Below are 24,453 nucleotides of genomic sequence, written 5' to 3' on the forward strand. Positions count from 1 at the left end.
CATTCTGCCACGCCAGAGGCTCTAGCCTCTGGCACTTCACGGCAAATAAATAGTGCCACCTGGTAAAGTAAAAAGTGGTGCTTTAAAATGCAAATACAACCCCTCCTACATTTGTTGTCAAATCACTTCTCCACGATTCCTAGGCAGGCAGTGGATTCTGCGCCTGGGAGAAGGGCTGGGGGAACGTGCCTGCCTGCGCAAAAATAACCCTCGAAGACTCAAGCCAAGTACTCGGCTGGAGCTCTGAAGCCTGTAGATGCCCGCTGGGCGGCTGGCTGTCCCCCGGGAGCCCCGCGGGGCTGGGTCCGCTCCCCCGCCTCACGCCGGGCGGCGGGAGCAAGCCGACGCCGACTTTGGGAGTTCCTTTCTGCCTTGTATGGAGGGCTGCTCCGGGCCCGTCTCCGCCCGACTGCTCTGACGCCCAGCCCTCCCGCTGCCCACCCCCAGCCACCTCCCTCTGACTTGCCCGGAGAAGCCAGACGGAGCCTCTCCCTGCCACAAGTCTCTCCGCCTGCCATTCCCCCATTCCAGCATCCACCCCCACCCCCTCCCCAGCGCCGTCACCCCTCCTCCGCCCCCGCCTCCGCCTCCTCCTTCTCCCCAGGCAATCAAGGGAATAAATCAGGGAGGAAACCAAGAGGCACAGAGATAGCGAGGACGCACGAGCGCCGGCGGACTCGCCCAGGTCTGTTTCCAAAGTCGCCCTTGATGGCGGCGGAGGCGCGGCAGCCGCGGCGCGGAGCAGCCGACGCGCGCTAGTGGGTCCGCCTGCCGCCGCCCCTTCCCTCGCGCCGGGTTTCGCCCCTGCCGCCCCCCGCGCCAGTCCGCGCTTCGGCCCCCGGCGCGCCAGTTCTCCAGACGTCCACGGTACGGGCGGAGTGTGCTCCTTCTCCTCCCGCGGTTTCCAGCGGCGTGCCTTTCCCCCAGCTGGGGAGGGAGGCGGGATTGATCTTCGATCGCGAAGATGGCTGCTGGCTGCCTGCTGGCCTTGACTCTGACACTTTTCCAATCTTGGCTGATCGGCCCCTCGTCGGAGGAGCCGTTCCCTTCGGCCGTCACGTAAGTCGCCGAACGGGGAGGGCTGGGAGTGCGGGCCGAGGGGTGCCGCGGGAGCTGGGCGCGGGGACAGTTCCCGACTAGCGGGGCTTTTCTGCCCGTGGGGGTGGGGAGCGATCCGGGCTCGGATCTGGAGAGGCCGAGCGGGAGGTGCGCGCGGCTCGCCGCCGGAATGCGCGCCGAACCGGCGTCTCGGGCGTCTCGGTGGGGCCGGGCTGTCCCGGGAAACGTCCGCTTACTACTCTCGGCGCCTCAGCCTGTCTCTGAAAGGATTCCTTAGACTTAAAGAGTTCAGCTGTACTTGGGTGGGGGGGGGGGGGAAGTTTCCAGCCAGATATCCGCTGTCCTCAAACCCAGTCCGGGGGTGGGGGGGAGTTGTGTGTGTTTGGGTGTTTTACAAATAGGTAATTTTGCTCTTGCCAGGGTAGCATGGACTTCTCCCGCCCTTGGCCTGGGGGATGCTCTCTAATTGCTGTAGTGGCCAAACTCATTTAGAGCCCAAATTACTGGGCGCACTTGACAGTCTCTCTCATCGGAAGAGTGCTCGACGCAGCTTAGAGTGCTGTCCACTCAAGGGGCTCGCAGGTACTGGGACCACACTATCCAACCTCCTCATCCTTCATTCGAAGCATCTAAGTGCCGGCAGACACACTGTTTCTGTTCTTAGAATGAATAGAACCTGTTCTTTGAGGGAGGGATGAACGTTTCCAGAGTCGCCTGCAGTTTTCTCTTATTTTTAACATTTCTAAAATAACTTAAAAAATTCGCTGCCGTTCTGGAAATAGAGTATTTAAAGGTAACTCTACAGTCACACGGCAGGAAGGGAATGAAAATAATAATTCTCTTTTCTCGTAGGCTGGAAAAGAAGAAGCAAAGTCAATAGCTCATAAAAATATATACACATTTTTAAATGCGCTGAAGAGCCTATCGGGCATTTTGGGAAAGCATTTATTTTGGTTCTTAAAGCTACTTTAAAGCTTCTAAGAGTAGGTGATCTTAAATGGATGAGTCACTTTAATGCATTTTACATAACAAAAACAAAGCCCAAGGTAGCCTTCCCGGTATTTCTGCTGTTGGGAATTATTTGCTGTCCTTTGTTGGCTGAGTGCTGAATACTGGAGTTTTTGGTCGATGGTAATAGTGAACCTTTACCAGTTGAAACCCTGCAGTGATTATTTAAGATGCAGCTTAAAGTATTTATTACATTAGGTGTCAGTGCAAGAATCGGAAGGATGCACATTCTAACCCGGAGAAGGGGAGTGTCGAATATTTTTTGTCATTGATTTACAGTCATGCTCTTTTTTAGATAATCTTCCATAAAAATGATTGCAGATCCTTTTTGTTATGAAGCAAAAGGGTAAATGCCATCTGTAGATCTTTCTTTAATTGGCAGTATGTTCCAAGCGGATATTTTGAAATATATAGAGTAAGAATTACTCTAAAGATGCTTCAAAATTATTCACTCTTATTAGGAAATTACACTTTTGTTGATTGAATTCATTATTCTTTTTGTAGCTTGGCCTATAAAGCAAGAACTCAAGTGATTCGCTTTCATTTGTGTCAAATAAAGAAGTGTCTCTTTAAAAAGGAGTCGGTGTGTGCAGTTCACATCTTTTTAACGTGTTATTTTTAACTGACAATTTATCAATATTTCTTTCATTTGGAGGGAATGCATCATTCACCCCACTGGGGGAAACTGTAACTTTTTAAAGATACAACAAAATACCACCTTTTATTCCAGAACGTACCATTGTAAAATATTAATGTACAAATTCTTATTGTGAGAAGGACATCTGCAAAAAATGCTTTCCTAAAATTAAAATAACTTAGTGTTTATGGTCAGAAATTCACTGGAGACAGTAAAGAAAATAAATAGTGAAGAAAAGTAGGAATTAGGAAACCACAATTTCTTTCCTTTGAAAAGATTTGAAATTTATTGTTTAACAATGGAAACTTAAGATATTTTCAAATAATATGGAACATTAGTTATTTTGTAGAGTGAAAGCTTAATAAAAGACCTTGTAGAGCTAAGTCAGTCTCTGATAGGTAACCTTAATGCTGTTTGTGTAAGTCTTGTGCGTCTTCAGTAATTTATTTCAAAAGTTAAAATCCCATCTTCTGAGGAGAAATGATAGTTGACATTTGTACTTCTTGTTAGGTTCTGAATAAACTTTATGAAATTTAAAAAAGTGCAGTGTTAATTTTGGAAAGGTGTGCTATTTGCTTTTCTTGCAAGAAAATTCATATGTAGTGTTTATCATGATATATCTCAAATCTTTGGGAAACATTTCAAGCTTATAAAAACTCAGTACAAAGCTTATAGTATCATTAAAAGCAAACTATTACGCTCCTATATATAAATTTCTCAGGAAATCATTAATTCTTTTGTTTTTTTTTTCTTACAATTTTATTTTTCCCGGGAAAAGTAGTATCAGTAGTTTTAGAGGAAGAACATGCCATTAACACAGTATGAAATTAATTGTGCACTCACTAGTGGGACCTGAATTACAATTACTAGTACAAAAATTTAATTTTTTTTAAGTATTGTTAACAATAATATTAAAGGTTTAAGTTTTATTTTAATAAAACAATGCATCATTTTAAATTTCGTTTTAAATTTTTCCTGGTTTAGCATATATTCTCATAGCATATTCTTCTGGATTTAAGTATAGTTAAACTGTTCTAAGACCTAACACTAAAATAACAAGGTTCCCCTCCCCCCACCAAGAAAGGAATTTTGATGCAATTCTTTTGCTAGGTTAGGCTTTACTTTTGGAAATGATTGTCTCAATAAAGTGTGAATCATAAATATGCCATATGGTATCAACCATCTAATGCATATTGGTGTATATGTAAATGGGATTCACATCATTTTCATGTTATAGTATGCACATGTTATATTGGTAGTTTAAGATAGAGTTTTCAAATAGGGAGTTCTTGCTTGTTCTAGAAATAATTTCTTAGCACATAAATGAAAACACTTCTGTTTTAAAATTCAGAATAATGTTTGTTAGCCAGTATTGTAATGTTAATTTAAATCTGTTGCTTTTTTATTTTAGAATCTATTTACAAATCCAGATTTTAAAAAAAAATCACTGTAGTTATAACTACTGTTAGTGTTAAATTTTTATCTCAAAATACCAATCAGTCAAGAATAATTGGCTGAGAGCCCATTGGTATATGGGGATTTTAATACAAACAGTGTAATAGGATACATATATTAATAAGAATTATAGGTATCTACAGGAGATAGATATATCTCATGAAAGAGTAGTAGTTTGGGGTTTAAATACTTAAGATATAATTTTTTTTCTGTTATTAGAGAAATTTATACTTAAAGGCTATAGAAAATAAGTTTATGTCATAACATTGGGATGGATGTCTTTTTCATGTGTTAGAAGTGACATAATTATTTTCATTTGGGCTTAACAATTTCTGTTCACATACTACATGTATAAGGAAATGTGCCTTAAGATAAAATAAGAGGTAAAATATTGATTGTAAATTAAAACCTAAAAACAATGACTGCTAATAAATCCCTTTCTCAGATCTTTAATTTGTTCTCAGAAGCTTAACCATAAGACAACATTTATTATTCCACAGGTGTATGTTTAAAATATGCAACAGTAGATATATTTTTCAGGTAAGTAGTAACATGATGTTAAATATCTTAATATTTATACATGGGTATGTGTGTAGCTGTTTGGATTGGCATTTGAATGAGCATTAGGCAGAGTGTAATGGATATGATCTAAAAAATATTTTGTAAGGTACAAGAATCTAAGCTTATTATGGCTTATAAAAAGGAATAGAATGTACCTTTATTGTTTTGTATGGCTTTCACTAGTTCAATTTTAATTTAATAAGTGCATATAAAATTAAAATCTGTAGTAAATTGTTCATTTTGAAAATAGAAACTTTACCACTCTTTTTCTTCAAAGAAACCTGGCTGCGAGGACACTTTTCTATTATTTCTGCAACACTGATTAAAAAAAAATAGTCAAATACATTTTCATTCTCAGGTTTATACGTTGTAAGGTTTTGCAAAAATATAAATAACGCATGCAAATTGTGTATTCACATTTACTGTGTAGATTCATAAGTTTATATAAGAACAGTGCATTTAGGAATTTTTAAAATGACTTAAAAATCGTACCCATAACAAAGTATTATTTAATTGATATGTTTTCTGGAGTATCATTATATAAAACACACAGAAGTTTCTGTTCTTTTCCCTTTTTTTTTTAAATATGGATATGGATTTCCAAGAAAATAATCTGTTCTTCTCAATTCACATCTGGTTTTCTAAATAAATGTCTTTGAACTGTTTATAACCATAAACTGGAGACTTAACTGATTAAAATAAAATAAAGTATATTTTAGGGAAATCATCTGATTTGTTGATTTCCTTCAGTCTCTTATATGTACGGACATGATCAGTTCCAACATAAACATACTTAGATAGGAGTTTCAAAAAAAACCCAGAATTTGTTTCAGTATTTCTAAAAAAGTCACATTTTGTTATTACTGAAGTGTCAGCATTCCATCATTTGTAATAGTATTGTTGTAATATTTCAGAAAAGAGTGTAAGCTGCTCGCCATGGGGAATGAGCTCTGTTCTATCCCATCCAGTCCTCATTTACTTAAGGCTTATAGTGTGTGCATCAGACACTGTGTCCCTACGGTGTCAGCCACTTTTTCTTTTCATGGACTGTTTATGTCTAGTACTGCAAACGTCCCTAAGCCTTTCATAGGATTGCTTTCCAGTAAACTTTGAACTGTATCAAGATGGTCAACCGTGTAGCTTACGCATGATTTATTGTCTGTGTGTGTATGCCCCAAATCATGAAACTGGTTGTATCCTATTGTTTACAGATGTGAAAGAAAAAGGCGATTGACTTCAGTGTTAATTGCAATAAGAATAGTAGTACTTTGTGAAAATTATTGTATTTACCTTTTCCTTCAGGGTCTAAAATATCAGCATTGCATAATTAGATAATTTGTTTATATTATAGTATTTTATTTATTAGATTATATTTATCTATCTTTATAGGTGCCTGTTATCTATCTGTCTATCTTTTGGTGCATGCTCACACACATATTTCTCTTTAACCTTCTTCGAGTGGTTTGCTAGGGTAGAAAAACCTCACGTGAGGTAAATTTATTAACAATCATGTATGCTTGAAGATTCCTGCCAATCCACAACTGTTTTTAGTGGCTGAATCTCTTTCAAAATATTTTTATAACAGTAGCATTTCAGAATAATTTGTAAGGAAAATCAAATGAGATAATTGTATACAAAAGCATTGAAATGCTCAGGTCCTATACAGATGTTATTAACATAATTGATGAGTAACAAGTATGATTTTGCCATCTTTTTAGCAAAACAGGTCTATTGAAAGAAACTACTGCATTTGACATGTTGGGCACTTATTAAAAGGCCTTTGCTACTAAGCAGTTTTTATTTTGGACATTTAGATGTGGGATATTTAGAAATTTTTAATATTGAACATATTTTATTTAGGAATAAAGGATAAATGTAAACAGTTTTAAATATTTTATTTGTAAAATATAAACTGTTAGGTTTTCCTTATAGGTTTATATAATTTGTATAATTCAGTATTATTGCTCCGTTAAAATCGCCATTTATACAGATTTTAGCGAGATAATAAACAAGGAAAAGATTGACATTGTGGCCTCAACGAACTGGCACACTTTTACAGTTAATTTCAATAATGCAGGATCAGGTTGTTACATATGAAGCAATATTTAAAGTTCTCTTTGAATATGAATGCGGGATATTTCTGGCTAAATGTTATTTTAACATTTGCTTCTGCTGATTTTTTTTTTTTAACCATATGCTTCTGCTGGATTAAAAAAATAGGATACATTTTAAATTCTGTATCATAAATGGAAGAACAATTTAAAGTACAAATGATGGCAGTGGATAATAATGGTGTTGCCCATTTTAAAGGCTTCAGATTTGGGGATAATCTTACTGTCAATTTGAAAATTTTTTTTCCTGAGTCATTAAAAATTTATTATAGTTGTCTCTGGGCAAACTGAAAAAATAACTCCTGTATTCTTTTATTCAGACAATTGCTACTTCTGTCTCTCTTTCATACACTTACACATTTATTGTTAATCGTGATTCATTATTATTTGCATATTACATCAAATCAAATGGGGAGTTTTTGCTTTGTTTTCTCCCAAGTGACCTGTGACCAGACCTCAGGACCTTCTCCCTTGAATCATCTCTGACTGTTTCAGGGGCCTCTCTCTTACCCTTGGACACTTCTCTCTATAGGGAAATTGTTGAGGGATTTTGATGCTCAGATAAATCTGTAATACATGATCAACACTTCTACCAAAATTGTCAAACAGTCTAGACAATTGTTTCTTTTGACATTTTTCCGCCTACTGTGGGGGATAATTAGGGGAAAGAGGAGAAAGAGGTAATAAAATTGTTCTCTGTCTAAGGTGCCTACTGTCAGGCTATAGAAAGGGATGGTTAGACATTAATGATGTCTTATTTTGAGGGTTAAAGGAAGAATGGCTCAGTAAAATAACTGGGCTTAGGCACACTGAGGAAATCTGATTTAGAAAAGCGATCAAGAGTTGTTGTGGTGAAAATGCCATGAGAAATAATGCATGGTACGTGGGGCAGACAAGGGAGCCTTCCGATTTACTTGGTGCGAATTTACATTAAAGGGTGCTACAGGGGCAACTGGTTATTTTTTAATTTTCTCCCCCCCCCCCCACTTCCCAAGTGAATGTGGCTCTTCTGGACATTATGTTTCCTGGCATCATATTCATTTATAGAAACTTGAATATTTATAATATGGACATTCACCTTAGAAACCAAAGACAATACAGTTGTCAAGATCTCAAAAGATAGAAGCAATTAAACATTTTTTTTAAAGAAAACCTTGGGATAATGGCTAATTAGGTAAGAAATATTAGTATAACACTTTATTACAAGGTTAAGTGCTGATCATCACACAAGAAATTCTCTAAGTAATTTCTTCAGTTAGATGACAAGGAATGAAATAACTTGCAGGTAGGTAGTCTTCTAGGTAGTACATTTAAGACTTTGGACCTCTGAGTATGCAGTACATGTTATGTTTTAATTTACGCTGTCTTTTTTTTTAATGTCTCCTTCAAATATTTTTAACATCAAATGTAATTTAACTATTAATGCAGGTCTTGTTATTCATTGTAAATTATGTAGTGCACTGAACTTACATTTGGAGTGTCCAAAGTGAGGAAGAGAGTCCCCAAGGGAGTCATTTACATCTCCAAGGCCACTATGAAGCAGCTGGATCGGGCGGCGCATGACTGAGGAACAGCACATAGCATGTTGAAGAAACACTGTCTATTTTGTATTAGGCATGGGCTTCTGGGTGGGAAGAGATGTTGCTGGGACCAGGCCATTGGTTTAGTCTAGGTTATAAAATGTTTGCACCAGGGCTGTATTTTTATAAGACCTGAAGTGGGGGATGGGCAGTGTTCGCAACAATGCGGACGTTTGTGGTAGCCCAGCTCTGCATATTCAAGATATTTATTTATTTATTTATTTATTTATTTATTTATTTATTTATTTATTTATTTGACAGAGATAGAGACAGCCAGCGAGAGAGGGAACACAAGCAGGGGGAGTGGGAGAGGAAGAAGCAGGCTCATAGCGGAGGAGCCTGATGTGGGGCTCGATCCCATAACACCGGGATCACGCCCTGAGCCGAAGGCAGACGCCCAACCGCTGTGCCACCCAGGCACCCCCCCTTTTTTTTTTTAAGATTTTTTTTTTTTTTTTTTATTCGACAGAGATAGAGACAGCCAGCGAGACAGGGAACAGCTCTGCATATTCAGACAATGTTGGCCTTCATCCTAGGGTTTTTTAAAATTGAAAAGGAAAAGTAATATGTGTCGAATCACAGTACTTAGATGATAGATTCCAGAGAGCCAATAACTGAAGCGGAGACAGTGAGAGCAGTTAGTAAACCATTGCAGCGTTCCCAGAGTGAGAGATGCCTAAGGTCCAAAAAAGAATGGTGGCGAGGTGAGAGCAGAGCAGATGGGAAATGTAAGGCGAAAGTGAAATTTCAGGTGCTGTTGGTTATGGGATTTGGGGATGTAGGAAGAGATAAGAGTCAGAGATGATTCTAGGAGCTCCGTCAGGTAAACCATGCTACATTAAACTTTGGAGAACAGGAGGAACGGTGGGGGTGAAAGTAATAGTTTAACTGTCGGACATCTGGAGTTTGCAGGGTCTCTGTGGATGACTACTGGGCCATTAGAAATAGGTACCTGAGGGGGATTTGGATAAAATAAGAGAACAGTTCTGGTAGAGTGTTGCAGAAAGAAGCGTAGTTTCAGTGCCTTGAAGAGTTGGTAGCAGGTGGGAATATACCAGCAAGCTCAGGTGGTTCTTTCAAGGAATTTGGCAATAAGTGAGGAGAGATACAGAGAGTTCAGAAAAGGGGGTTTAAGGGATTTGGCATTCTTTTGTTTACAGAATTAAGAGTTATCTCAGGCAGTTTGGAATTCTATGTGGTGGAAACCCATAGGACTATCTTAAACCAAAAGGGGAAGTATTTTTCACTAGTAGTGGCTGGATGATCAGTCATGGGAGTTAAGGTCAAAGATGTGCCAACAACTGCAAAAAGGGGTGGGACTGCTCTCAGGATCATCTCTCATTCCAGTCTTTGGTTTTCTTTGTCTAAGTCTTTATTCTTCTCTGTCCCTGTAAATTGGCTTTCTCTGCTTCCCAGTGTTTGTTGAATTGCTGGGAGGGCTTACATTTTCTCCACTGAAGCTTTGAACCAGTTTGAGACTAGAATCCTAGTCCGAAACATAGCCTCCTAAACAAGGTATGTTGACATTCTGAATATGGGCCAGATGGCCACCTATAGCCCATTCAGTTGTGATCAGGAGATGGGGTTTGGAAAAAAGACTCTGGTTGCCTGAGCTTAGGTCACTCCTGAACACGTTGGTACTATTTCACTGGAGGTCCTACACTGCAGCAGGCCCCTTGCTATTACCATGACTAGAGCAAGAGGCATTTCTTAGCAAAAGGCTCCAGGAGGGTGGGGAAGGTTGTAGAGACAAGTAAGTGTTACCAGACGGGGAGATTGGGGCTTATCAGAGGGAGAAGGCCAAATGGCAGAGATGAAAGAGATGAGAGAGGCCTTGATTGATGGGAGAATGTTCTGAGAGAGGCAGGTGAGGAAGGGATCAAGAGGAAAAACAATGTCTTACAAAGTAACTTCTGAAGTATGAAACAGCCTTGAGAATTAAAGTAGATGGGTGAAATATAGGATAGACACACTTTTAATTTGCTGGAGAGGTTTTTGGAGGAATGCTCCAAATTACAGATTCCATTCTTAAGAAGGAATGACATGATTCAGAAATATAATACATACACATTAGCAATGTTCAAATTTTGAGATTGACCAAGTATAGTCTTTCTTTACTTAATAGTAAAACTTCAGTTCACCACTATATTCCCTTTGGGCACAGCAACATTTGGCTCCCTTTTGTCTTTTTCTTTTACCTTTTTTATTTTTTGGAGAGATTACCTTGAAGGTCTGTGTAGTTTTGCAGGTTTTAATATGTGCATATATTTATGGTAGGAAGATGTTGCAGACATATCAGTGAAAAGGAAAAAAAAAAAAAGAGCAAATAGTTATTTTTTTTGCCAGTCTAGCGTACTTTATTTGTTATTTGGCAGATTGGGGTAGTTTCCTGCCCCACCTTGTAGGTGCTTCCACCCCACCCCATATCCAGTCTTTAGCACAGGGCAGAAATTTGAATTGCAACAGATCGTGTCAAGAAAACAAAATAATAAATTTGATAAGATAACAAACCCCCCGACAGATAGAATATTCCTTCAAAACCTGTCCCTTCTTGCCCCTTACAAAGGCATCTCAGGTCTCCTGAAGATCTGGAAATTACTGGCAGCTGCCATCACAGCAGTTCCCTGAGTTTCCAAGATGACTGAATGAGTGGCTTGGATCGCAAATGCCAGTGGATTTAAGAATCAATCTTGATCTCATTGGTCCCAGCTCAGTTTGGAAAAACTACTCTTGTGGTTTGTAACAAGAGATGAGAAGAGTTAGATGGGAAGAGTGGGCTATTTATTTCCCTTTTGTGATTCTGCTCTTTTTTTCTCTCCTGTAGGTATTCACATTGTACTTAAGTTTATTTTGATGTCTCTTCCTGCAGAATGTCTGGACACTAATAGTTACTAACAACTGTCTTCCAATGATTATAATATTGCTTTCTGATCACTTTGAGCTCCCGGTGTGTGCCAAGCACTGAGAATTAACACTGTTTTTTAAGTCATCCAACCTTTAGGCCAGTACCCTAAGAGAAGTATTATTATCTTTCCTGTTTTGTAGATGAGGGAAGTTAACTTGAGAGTATGAAGAACTTTTTGGAATTTTCCTAGGAGCTAAAAATTTGACCCCAAGCAGCTTGATTCAGAATCCGACGCTTACCGGCTGTCCTTCACTGCCCTGTTGTGGCCGGAGCTGGTGTCTTAGTAGCCGCGCTCTCACCGGGTCCAGTGGTGGATGGCTGCATATTCCAGCAGTGAGGTCGAGTGGAAAGAGGAGTCTTGTAAAGCAGAGCAAAACCAACTCTCAGTTTCAGTTTCTCCATCTGCAGAACAAGGATAATATTAACTTCACCCTGAATCACAGTGTTGTATTATGAGGATCAAAGGAGAGGGTGCATGGGGAACTTTGAAGGACTGTTTAACAGGCAGGCTTTATTATTTGTACCACTTGTGATTTGTCTGCCTTCTAGAGATCATGAATTGATGACTGAGGTTTAGCGAGCTAGATTGTTGTGCTAATAGATCACTTAGGCCATTAGAAAAGCCTGAAATGAATGAGCAAAGGAACGCTTAGCAGGCCTGAGAAATGTCTCTTCCTAAAACTTGTGTAGCCTTTAATCCTAAAGCGGAAATGAAAGGACTAGAGTGAGTGAAGTGTTCTGTCTCTGGGTTAGGGACACAACCCAGATCCTAAAAGGGACCACGAAGACAGCAGAACCACAAAGGATTTGATGTGTTTTATCTTGACATTTCAGCCAACACCTGTTGTCTGAGAACTGTGCCACAGGAGGTTGAATCTATTTTTAAAAGCCATGTCTTTGCTGATAACCTCTCATTTTCAAACACAGATGTGAGTTTTCAGCTTCAAGACAGACTATTGGGAAGTTAATAAAGCAATGTGTCCATGATGTTTATAGAAATGATTTCAGACAACCCTACAAACTGGGTGAGCACAGAGGAGTAAAATCGAGGCCAGTTGCATTTTTATCAAACAACACAGAAGTCGTTAGAAACCTGCCAAGAGCCTACTGAAAAAGGCCATTTTCATTTGACTCATCCAGCTGGTGATGAGTGACACTCATTTAACCCCACCCCTTAACTTTATTGTATAAATGGAGGTCAGCCTGCCACAGACTCTCATCTTTTGTTGGTAGAAATAGAACACCTAAATGAAATTACTACTGCACATATCTAATCGATTCCTGGAGGAAAGCGATGTTTTAGATAAAACTGTGCATTAATAACATGACTCATGAGTACAACTTGGTGATACCATTGAAGCTGCTTGTTTTCAAGTGCCAAGGACCGGCCTTTTTATGGCAGTCAGCTTGACATTTGCCACAGAAAGGAGTGTGCAAAATTCTTATGATGTTTGTCACGTTAAAAATACCAAACCCTTCATTGCCTTGACATTATATTAGAATTGACTTAAATTTGCATCTGCAGAAATGTTAGGAGAGACAAACGGGCCATGTGAAGCCTCAGGAGGATGGGCACAATGGAGGGTGGGCAGATTGCTCTAAATTAGACATGCAGAATGCTTGGTTGTCTCTCCAAACACCTGATTTTCCTGTCGATATAAATGTAGAAATCAGAATTAATTTTCATGGGGTAGAATTTTATTGTGCATGGGTAGCTCAGTTCCCAGGGGATTGATACATGGTGTTAAGGTCTGCTGGTGAGTAATTGTTTAAAATTTATATTAATACTCTATGGTAATAAATAAACATAGGGGAATGGTAACTCATCACAGAGCAAACCATGTATGATAATTAGATGAGGTCATTCATCTCCTTAAATTATCAGATGTGACACAACCTGTCTGTGTGGTGTCTACAAGCCAGCTGAGTCCCTGTGTGTAAATGACTGTGACAGAGGGGTGGTTTGAGGGTTGCAAGCCTTGGATTTGGTCCCTCCCTTTCTGGGTTTTTCTACATGTGAAGTCAATTGGCCCCTGGGATTCTGTTTTTATAATATGCACAGGGATCTAAAACCTGAGATCAACAGGCTGCTCAGAATCTGTTTTTTTTTTTTTTTTCCTGTTTTCTGTTTTCCCTGCATCCCTACCTTAACTAATGGCAGGGAATCATATTTATATAGTGCATATAAATATGGTGTTTATAAACATATTTGATGTTTATATTTACTATATATGTAATATAACAATATATTAGGATAATAAGTGTTACATATATTAGACATGTAAACATAAATCTGTAATGTTAATACATGTAAATATTGTATATAATATAAACATAATTTATATGGAATAAAAATAACAAAACATTAGTAAAGTATGCATATAGATTCAGATGTGTTACGTATATGTAGAATATATATTTAGAAGACATTATAAAACCTGAAAATGGTTTCTAATACCCAGAAATGCTGTCATACATATGAAGGATTGCAAATTTCATTAGGACTAATTGAAACATCAAAATGGTTGGAATAGGATATGTGCTTGCTGATTATAATTTTAATTTTTTGTTGGCTTTGAGTCCTGTGGATCCCACTCTTTCACATCTTCCAAACCCCACAGTGATTCCATATTGCCCCACTTGCCTCCAAAAGTTGCTAGGAAGCGTGTTCATAGACATTTAAGCAAAGCCAGAACCAGACTGGTTTGTCTTCTGGCAGTCCCAAGGACTCAAGGTAGGCATTCTGGTGTGGTCGAAAGAATCAGAGTTTTGAGTCAGGTGATGTGAAGGTTAAACCCTGGCTCTGATAATAGTCTGTGTGGTCATGGGAAGTTAACTTCCCTGAGTTTCAGTTTCATGCTCTGTAAGACAGGAATCATACTCCATACCTCTTAGGGGAAATTCTGAGGCTTAAATGAGAGGCTGTCAAGTCCTGGTGTGTGTATATTCCACTGAATTTATTGAGCAAAGGGTGAAAACTGTTAGTTTCTTTCATCCTATTTACTGGGAAACCAGTAGAACTGGAGGTTTTCCTTCCAGTTTTAATCCACTCCTAGGACTGTCTATGGGCATTATTAGGGATTACTTGATTTTTCTAAATAATCTCTTACTCTGTTCATGTTAAACAAATCAGAGCATTGGGAGGAAGTCTTCCCTGGAATGGGCATGGGAACGGGAGGAGTAAGTCAAAAATAAAACACACCAGACCTTGTCCAGTGTCCTCAGGTTGGGGGTAAGGTTCCCCATGCTTTGTGTCATGGTGGTTGTCTGATGTTGGGTCATACCTCACTGGGAGAGATGACAAGCTGCATCAGCTGCTGTTGAGACCACATCCTCTCAGTTTACCAAATTAGAACAGATTCCTCCCAAAACATGTAGGTCTCTTATTTTAAATGGATTTGGATGTTGGATTCATGCTAAGTATCATTAAAGCTTCATTCTTATACCTGACTACCTAGTACTTACGGTTCTAAAATGTGCTCATCTACGGGGTGGTTGCAGCCTTTCTAACCAGGCTTCTTCATCTGAACCACAGAACATAGATAATGGTTTGAAAGATTCTCTTTCAGTTCTCTCAGAAACGGTTCATAACTAGTATTCTCGAAGCATAGACTAATTCTTAAAGATTGGATGCTGTGGAACATTACGTTTTCATTCTTTCATGGAACTTTCCTGGTTAGGTAAAAGTGTGGATTCAAAGCTCAGCTCTCCGATTATTGACTGGCTAACTTGAATGGTTGGTAAACCTCCTAAAGTTTGGAGGATGAAGAATGTTAATTCATGTAAAGCAGTGGCACATAGAAAGTACTGCATCAATATAATTTGATGAGAAGCAGGAGAATTTCGTGGAGTCAGGTGACTTGGGTTCCTGTTGGTGTCCACCACTAATGATGTGGGACCTGAGGAAGAATTTCTGGTTTTAGCACCGGACTATTTCCTAACGACGTGATATTCTAGTGTGTCTGTTGAACATAAACTAGATCTTTCTTGGTACTCCAGTACTCTGGTGCCTGTGGGTATGCTTTGGAAAAGATCCCACCTCCCACCCCTGTATTTAAGGTTTCTCTCTTCTGATCTTTCTGAAAGCAAAAATGGTGAGGTTTGATGTTTTCTGTGCTTTTTAATACTCTCTGTTACCCCTAAATTGCACGAAAGCATAGTATAGTACCAGGCTTCTTTCTATATCTGATTGAAGGGCGTATTAAGAAATATGTAATGAAGTGAGTGATGTAACATTCTTTTTTTTTTTTTTTTTAAGATTTTATTTATTAATTTGATAGAGAGACAGCCAGCGAGAGAGGGAACACAAGCAGGGGTAGTGGGAGAGGAAGAAGCAGGCTCCCAGAGGAGGAGCCTGATGCGGGGCTCGATCCCAGAGCACTGGGATCACACCCTGAGCCGAAGGTAGATGCTTAACGACTGCGCTACCCAGGTGCCCTGTGATGTAGCATTCTTGTGTACAGAAAAATAATGTTAGTGGCCCGTTGCCACCTCATGATTTTGTTTTGTAAAAGACGTCCTATAGATGTTCTCTCTTGATAATATATTTCTAGTAATTGTTGCAAACTGTCTGAAGCTGGTAACTCTAAAACCATGTCAGCAATAATTGTGATACTATGTATAACATAGAGTGGTGCCCCTCTCCTCCTTTTAAGACTAGAGATAAATATATGGTATTTTACCTTGAGGGATAAATTAATATTATGAACTTTTTTTTTTTTTTTTTTGATTCATTCATTTATTTTAGAAAGGGAGAGAGAACGCACTTGCATGGAGTACGGGAGGGGCAGAGGGAGAGAGAGAATCCCAAGCAGACCCCATACCAAGTGTGGAGCCTGACATGGGGCTTGACCCCATGACCCTGAGACCATGACCCCAGCGGAAACCAAGGGTCGGCCGCCCAACCGACTGAGCCAGCCAGGTGCCCCTATTATGAAGTGTTTTTAAAAAACAGTATAGGGGCGCCTGAGTGGCACAGTCATTAAGTGTCTGCCTTCGGCTCAGGGTGTGATCCCAGTGTTCTGGGATCGAGCCCCACATCAGGCTCCTCCGCTAGGAGCCTGCTTCTTCCTCTCCCACTCCCCCTGCTTGTGTTCCCTCTCTCACTGGCTGTCTCTCTGTGTCAAATAAATAAATAAAATCTTAAAAAAAAAAGTAAATCAATTATACTGTTAAAAATATCAATTCTAATTTTTCAAAAAGAATTTATATTAGAGCTCATCACGCGTTTTAAAGTTCAGAGGTGTGTGTGTAGAATCACATACTGAGTGGCTTATCCTTGTGCCTAGTTGACTAGATTTCCTACTAGTTGTAATTGTGGGACTAAATGAGAGAAGTCAGGAACCTGTTAAATTCTCAACACGTATGCCAAGAAGATTGGAATCAAATTATATAGAAGAGATTGAATACTGGGGCGCCTGGGTGGCACAGCGGTTGAGCGTCTGCCTTCGGCTCAGGGCGTGATCCCGGAGTTATGGGATCGAGCCCCACATCAGGCTCCTCTGCTATGAGCCTGCTTCTTCCTCTCCCACTCCCCCTGCTTGTGTTCCCTCTCTCGCTGGCTGTCTCTATCTCTGTCAAATAAATAAATAAAATCTTAAAAAAAAAAAGAGATTGAATACTGACCACTGATTTAAATGAAAGCAAACCAGACAGAATCTTCATAAAGGCATTTTACATGAAGATGGATAGATAACATGAATCTCTTGTTTAGAATTTATACTAGTTCTAGATTCATTTATTTATTTTGGTTTGGTATTTTTAATACCGTGTAATATATTACCACAAACTTAGTGGTTTCAAGCAGCGTGTGTTTTCTCACCGTTTTCTTGGTGAGGAGTCTGGCTGTGGCTTAGCTGGATCCTCTGCCTGGGGCCTCTCAAGGTTGCAGTGGGTGGTGACTGGCCTGCTCTCCCTTTTGGGTTACTCTCTTTTCCTCTTTTAAGCTTATGTGGTTGTTCACACTTCTTTGTGGTTGTAGGAATACCTCTTCCCTCCTTCCATTTGTTCTCAGCATCTAGAGGCCACTCAGTTCTTCTCCTCTTACACAGAGTGGTTCACTTCTTCAAGGCCAGGAGGAAAATCTCTCCATTCAGAAGGGGGCCCCGTCCCTCCTAAGAACTTTCAATTAATGGACTAGAACACCCAAGGGGCGCCGGGATGGCTCCACTGGTTGAGTGTCTGCCTTTGGCTCAGGTCAGATCTCCAGGTCCTGGGATGGAGCCCTGCATCAGGGTCCCTGCTCAGCGGGGAGTCTGCATGTCTCTCTCTCCCTCTGCCCCTCCTCCCTGCTCTTCCTCTCTCTCTCAAACAAAAAATCTTAATAAAAAATAGATAGAACGCCCAAGATAATCTCTTTTGATTAACTCAGAATCAAGCAGTTTGAGTCTTACATCTACAGAATCCCTTCACTTTTGCCCCGGTAACAGCCTCACTGTGGCAGTGATGTCCCTTCATAATCACATGTATGACACCCCACTGTAGAGAGTAGAGGATACATGGGGACCAACTTAGAATCCTTCCTTCCACAGGTTTTACTATAAGACAATCATAAAAACACCAAAAACTAGAAAATAGGATGCGCATTCCTTTCCCTCTTTAGATGTTCACAAACTTCAGAAATGCTCTGAAATAGATGACCTATCATCTTCTTGCCTCCAGGCAAACAGTGCTTTGCCACATTGGTTCTGATCCGTCCTGTAAGGAAAGTGAATGACAATAGCTCATTAACAACTCATTCCTAGCATTAGCTGAACTTTTCACCCTCTGCAAAGAAAAGAATTCTCTATGCTATGGTTTTAAGCCAATTTACACAATTATTGTCAATAAATGTGTGGAGAATTGTAGGACAGTTCTTTTGAAATGCAAAGGATTAAGTTACTTCCAAGTTAAGGTTTATACTTTATGAAATCTTAGGTCTCGTGAAATTATGTGCATTTCCCTGCCTGTATAAACTAGGTGATCTTCTAAAACCCTAATCAGCATTTTTGTTATACGTCTCTATATAGAATGGTAATGTTTCTAATGCCCCATTTATAAAGTATCAATGCAGAAATGTTTGTAACTGAAAACATCCATATGTAATTTCTCCTATTCATTGAATAGATTTAGTTGAATAGCTGTGACTTCTGCTTTTCAAAGAGGAAGATAATCATGAAATGCTTCTCCACAATACCTAAGTACTGGGTACCCAGTAAGTTTACCATAAAAAGGGGGCCCCACTATCCTGCATACAAATACTCCCTTGCTCATTTCATTTTGGAAGTACTGCTGATTGCCTGATTTGTTCAGTATTTCTCTTGTTATTACGTCTAGCACTAATGAATTTGGTAACACCAGGGGATTCCAGCCAAAGTAATTGTCTAATGCAGTGCTTTTTGCACTAACTGCGCTAAAGGAATAGAGTTTATTCATTTTTGGGGTAAATTTCCTATCCGTTGCAGATGTTTATTTTTGTAGAATACAAGGAAAATCAATGAATGGGAAAATAGAATTTAAAAAAATATGAACTTCGTTTTTAAATAATTAGATTATATAATCATAACATTACTTTTTTAAACTATTACAAACGTGTCTAAACACTCTCCGTTTCTGTGCTTTTCCTTGAGCCATATCTGCAGAGCACAATCTGAGTAACACTGGTTTAATTGGTTTGGGTGTTTAAGATAACTAAATGGCTGTTTTCAGCTTAAAAATGGCATTTAAAAAATAGATTTTCACATTTAAATCATTTCTTAAAGTGACATAACCTACTTTTTTATTTTGGCTACTGAATAGCTATGGACTTTTTCCTCAAAATAAGCATAATATTTTGGTTTAAAAGGAGGTGCCTATTTGAGATTGCTACATGCTATATAGTTCCTTAGAATTTTATGTTACTTACAAGCAAATTTGACTTTTAGTGTATTCTCTTTAGAACATTTACTATTCCGAATGAGCCGAAACACTTGCTTTGGCAGAACAAATATTTTGGTATTGCAATAAAGGGGAAGACTGCATATTCTTTATCTGATTACTTCTGTAAGTCAGAGCTAATAGGAAGGTAGCTAATCCCTTTTGATGGATTCTTGGATATATTCAAGAAACAGATGGGTCTAAAATTGTTACTACACAAATATCTTCGGTCCTAGAATCAAGATGCAAACATTTTAATACATACCTGAGGCAGGTTGATTTTTTTTTTTTTTTTTGATCTGTATAAAGTGTACTTGTCCTATGAGGCTGAGGGTATATAAAAATCTCCATAGATCCCTCACATCTCAGAGTGTCTGCCCAGGTATAAAAGTACAAACATTCTCACTCTATTGAAACACATGCATATCAAACAATGTGATTCTCTTTAAGGCATTTAAGTTTTCAAAGAATGGCTCAAATGTTCACTTAGTAAGTAGTGAGAATTGCAGAATCTTTTCATTTTTTTAGACCTCGATTTCTCCTTAGGCATTTGTGCACATTGAAATGATAATGTATGAAAAGAAATTTTCAATTTTTGACAAAGGTTTTGTTTTTTTCTCCTGGTTGAGCTAGAGATTTTTCTGACAAGCTTTTGCTAAAAATGTTCTCAATTGCAGGCTTTTACCTAACAAAACCAAAACGTATGAAGTTCTAGCCATACACTGGTAAAACAAGATGATCTGCACTCTATTTTATGCCATTCTGTGCAGTCTCTTCTGAGTTCTATCACTATACACTCATTCCTGAAAGTCTCAAGGACTTTCAGCGTTTTTCCTCATTATTGAGATAAACTAGTTTCCTGAAAAACCAGAATTATATATTTTAAGAGTCTCTCGAAGGGTCCTTACTCAATTCTTTAGTGGGTCACTTAAAACTAATCAAATTTAACAACTCTTGTTATAAAGATGTTGCATCTCTCAGCTAGTATGTAGGATGTCAAGCCAAGAACAGTGTCAATATTGACAGTGCTAGACAAACTCCGGCTAACCCTCCCAGAGCAGCTGGCCCTTCTAAGTGATTTTCAGGATAAGCTCACAAAAAAATACCTTATTGATAAGTTGCCTTATAACATAATTTCTTGGGTCTTACATACTAAGAGTTATGGCTATTTCTATGTAGTTTGAATATCCCCTTCAAGAAAGAATGGTGATTTAGAACATTACAAAGACCATGATTTTGAGAAATCTCCTGAAATTTTAGGAAATTGTCCAACACCTAGGTAACTGTTATAGTTAATTATTACAATAAATTATTAACTATTAATAATTAATCTTATGTGCACATCATTTAAAACATCTTGGCAAGATGACCCTCAAACATGAGTGTCTTAATTTAATTTAATGCATTTGCAAGTTGGCCGGAAATGTGGGCGAGAATTTAGAACCAGATGTCATTGTCTTATAAACTTTACATCTAAAAATAAAGTGTTATTGGGGCACCTGGGTGGCTCAGTCAGTTACGAGTCTGCCTTGGGCTCGCTCAGGTCATGATCCCGGGGTCCTGGGATTGAGCCCTGTATCGGGCTCCACCTTCAGCGGGGGCCTCTCTCTCCCTCTGCCCTACCCCTGCTCATGCTTTCTCTCTCAAAAGATAATAAAAATAAAGTATTACCTTTGTAAACAGGTTTGGTTAGGGTTTGGTGAGGCCTTTTTCTTGGAACTATATAGAGCAACAGGAAGGGAAAATATGTTTAAAGTTATATATGGATGAGGCATCAGAACCTTTGTTGCATCATGTAATTTTTATGAGGCCAAGGTGTTATCTCCAAATTATCGATGAGATTATTCCATTGACCTTTGATGATTTTGAAATGAAAGTCTTTGGGTTATTCTTTCTCTTTCCCCGCCATCTTTAATTACGTTATGAATTAAGGCACATTTATGCATACCTGATCCGATTAATTCTGAGCTAAACCTACCTCCGGGTGAGCACCGCGGAAGTGACATGGCCATTATGTGTAGTAGTGTAGGAGGCAGTCACCAGCTGTGTTAAATGTGGTTTTGTGTCCTTATACCTTTCTTTATACTTCTGCCACAATATTTACTCTTTTCCTAATGGATCAAGTGCCCACAAGCTCTTCCTTGGTTGATCAGATTCCTGCTTCTATGTTCCATCCATGATTTGAGACCTCCCACTCTCTTAAAACAACAACAAACGAACAAACCTTAAAGGAACTCTTCTTTCCCAAACCACTGAATAAACAGAATCTTTCTAGAGATACCGTTTGAAAGAGAGTTCACACAGATAAATCTCTGATGTGTAGACCGTATCAGTGCAGACCATATTTTTAAAGAGGGGATTTTTCTGTTCTGTAGTTCTCTTCTGCCTTGTAACTGCAACTATGCAATCTTAGGGTTTTCTGTCTAACTTCAGATTCTACCCTTTAAATATTGGACATTATTATAAAAAAGTCATCATTTTTGATAGCTATCAGTGGCACTGGGAGTGGTAATAGGCTAAGTGTGGCAGTCAAGATATGTGGATATGTGTGGTATTTTATAACAGTTAAACAAGAGTGCTATTTTATAAAATTACAGGTACTAGAATAGCAGTGTAGGAGATTAAGAAGGGCAGACCATTAGGATAAGAGGGACAAAGATGTTTTCAGGGTCGTGCACTTAAAGAATTGTAGAGAATAATTGGGTTATATACTTAAAGAACTACATGATACAACCAACATGAGAGGAAAGTGTGGTTTGATTTCTCTTTGTGCTCTGATTTTTCTATTTTGTGTCATTCTGCCTTGAAGGTTGAAAATTGACTCCACATAAAATGTAATACAAATTTATCAAAGGCAAGTACTCTGCAAAATTGTTGTTGTTTAGAATAAGGAAACAAGGACCTCAAAACACTTAAAGCAATTATTCCTTGTAGTGTTTTTCAAAGAAGATAGGCTAGCGTTTTTTAAGAGGCAGAACTGGGATTCCAGTTAGGTGCATTTCTGAATACTTTTCTCATGCCTTTATCTGACAATGAGAGTGGTTCTGTTTCTGGCCTCCAAGATGTGGTAGGTTAAAAGCAATGTTTTATCTTGTAAAGAAAACAAAATCACAAGTTGATAATGGGACGAAAACTGGAAAGAGGTTTTTGGAATCTTTAATTAATATTACATGCAATTCAGTTTTGACTCATGTATATTTCTTACCAATCTTACCAATCTCCTAAATTCAGATACAGCGTGATAAAGGCTAAACTATTGTAGTTTAATTTTATAATAATTGGTTATATTTTATAACATATAGTGTTTGGTAACAATTTATTATTTTGACAAGTTAGATCAAATCAGAGAAATTTGACTGAAAATAACTGTTAAGATTTATTAAAATGCACCTAGGAGAGATAGTGTTACCATGTGGAATTTATACCAAGCTGCTAATTTTTCCACCCAGTTTAAGGATGGGTTTTTTTTTAACTCAGGATTACTGACATTTTGGACCAGACCATTCTTTGTTTTAATTTAAAAAATTTTTTTAAATTTAAATTCAGTTTAGTTAACATAGTGTATCATTAGTTTCAGGGATAGAAATCAGTTGCATATGACACCCAGTTCTCATTACATCAAGTGCCCTCCTTAATCTCCATCACCAATTACCCCATCCCTCTACAGACCTCCCCTCCAGCTACCCTCTGTCTGTTTCCTATAGTTAAGAGTCTTTTATTTCTTGCTGCCCTGTTTTTATCTTATTTTACTTTTCCTTCCCTTCCCTAATGTTCATCTGTTTTGTTACTTAAATTCCACATATGAGTGAAATCATATGGTATTTGTCTTTGTCCGACAGACCATTCTTTGTAAGGAAGGCTTGTCCTGTGCACTGTAGGATATCTAGTAGCATCCTTGGTTTCTATCTCTTAGAAGCCTGTAGCAACCCATCCCCAAGTCATGACAATAAAAAATGTCTTCAGACATTGTGAAATGTCTCCTGAGGTGCAAAATCACCCCCGGTTGAGAACCACGGATCTAAGTGAAATCTGCACAATGAATTGGCCCATGATATGTGTTCCTGTTGCCAATGCTGTCTGTTTCTGGCTCAGTTTGCATTTCGGTAACGTTTTTGTCACATCAGTGAGTTTTGTTCATTAATCCCTCATAATAAGTATGCTATTAAAAATAGGTAAATTGGCTAGTTCAAAATATTTCCTAAATTAAGGTGTTAAATTTAGTGCTTTGTGAAACAGGAAGTGTAATTATTTAAAATAGAGTCAAATGTACGGGGGTACAATTCCCCTGTTCCTGGAGATCTGTGAATTTCCTGAAGGAAAATTTTGCAGTGAAACATGTCTTTAACAGAAGCGTCCTGGTGTCTGCTCCTTCCTGCTGGGTCTGGAGCGGAAATGAGACAATCCATCCTGTCCTTGTGCGCACTGCATGAAATGCTTTGTAGATAGAGAAATGCTGGACACTTGCCAGGATGGCCTGTGGGCAAACTGTAATTAACATGGACACACACACTCTTGCTAGGGGTGTTTGTTTCACCTGGGAAAGATGCATGGAAAACTAATGAAGTTTTTCTTGGCTAAAAGTGCTCCACTTTTTCAGAGGGAAACAATTAACAGAGACCCCAAAACAATAAGAACATTATTGGGACAAACTCACTGTACTACTAAGGTGCATTTGTAGGTGTATTGTGTAGTGTTCTGTCTTATATGTGGCTTTGAAATTTTATACGGCTGGCCTGAACTGATCACATACCAAAAATATCTTGGTGAGTATGAAAAGAATACCAGGTGTTCCTGCTCATCGACTTTTTTGTAAATGGAGAACAGCTGCATGCTGGCTTGTTGTCTTTTAGGACAGTGCACTTACAAGAATGACAACACAAAGTGGCGTAGCATCGAAACAGTAATCCCAGGGAGCGCTGTCTACCTTGCTTAGGAGCGAATGCTATTTACGGGAGGGAGAGTGGAAACAGAATGGTTCACGATAATCTTTTTCCTTTATTTGATCAAAAAGTAATTTCTCTGCTTCTTTTTCTTCTGGCTGCAAAGAAATAATACAATATTTGACCTCTTCAGTTGATTGGCTAAAGTGGGGCTCTTGAAGTATTTCAGATGCATTCTACTGATTGACTTAGGAGAGGCCAAAAAGATGCGCTTTTATGTGATCAGTGTCTCCTTTTTATATTGTCCTCTCTATGATACCTCTCTTGTACATATTATTTTATTAACAAAAGTAAACATATACAG

At 38.8% G+C, this 24,453-nt stretch overlaps 1 protein-coding gene across 7 annotated transcripts in view; it reads left to right on the forward strand.

Moving 5' to 3' along the window:
• The first annotated feature begins 554 nt into the window (after positions 1 to 554).
• CACNA2D1 (calcium voltage-gated channel auxiliary subunit alpha2delta 1) overlaps positions 555 to 24,453 on the forward strand; it is a 485,973-nt gene continuing 462,074 nt past the window's right edge. For 4 of the 7 annotated variants that reach the window (XM_087861132.1, XM_087861133.1, XM_087861134.1 and 1 more), the window contains exon 1: positions 555 to 1,059. In XM_087861132.1, the coding sequence (XP_087717258.1) occupies positions 965 to 1,059 (95 nt within the window). In that variant the 5' untranslated portion in view covers positions 555 to 964. The remainder of the gene's footprint in view (positions 1,060 to 24,453) is intronic. The other 3 variants (XM_045793369.2, XM_045793371.2, XM_045793372.2) reach the window with 1 other exon arrangement.

The sequence above is a fragment of the Ursus americanus genome, chromosome 3 (genome assembly GCF_024610735.1).
Source record: "Ursus americanus isolate L20-20 chromosome 3, mUrsAme1.1.p, whole genome shotgun sequence".
NCBI classification, from domain to species: Eukaryota; Metazoa; Chordata; class Mammalia; order Carnivora; family Ursidae; genus Ursus; species Ursus americanus.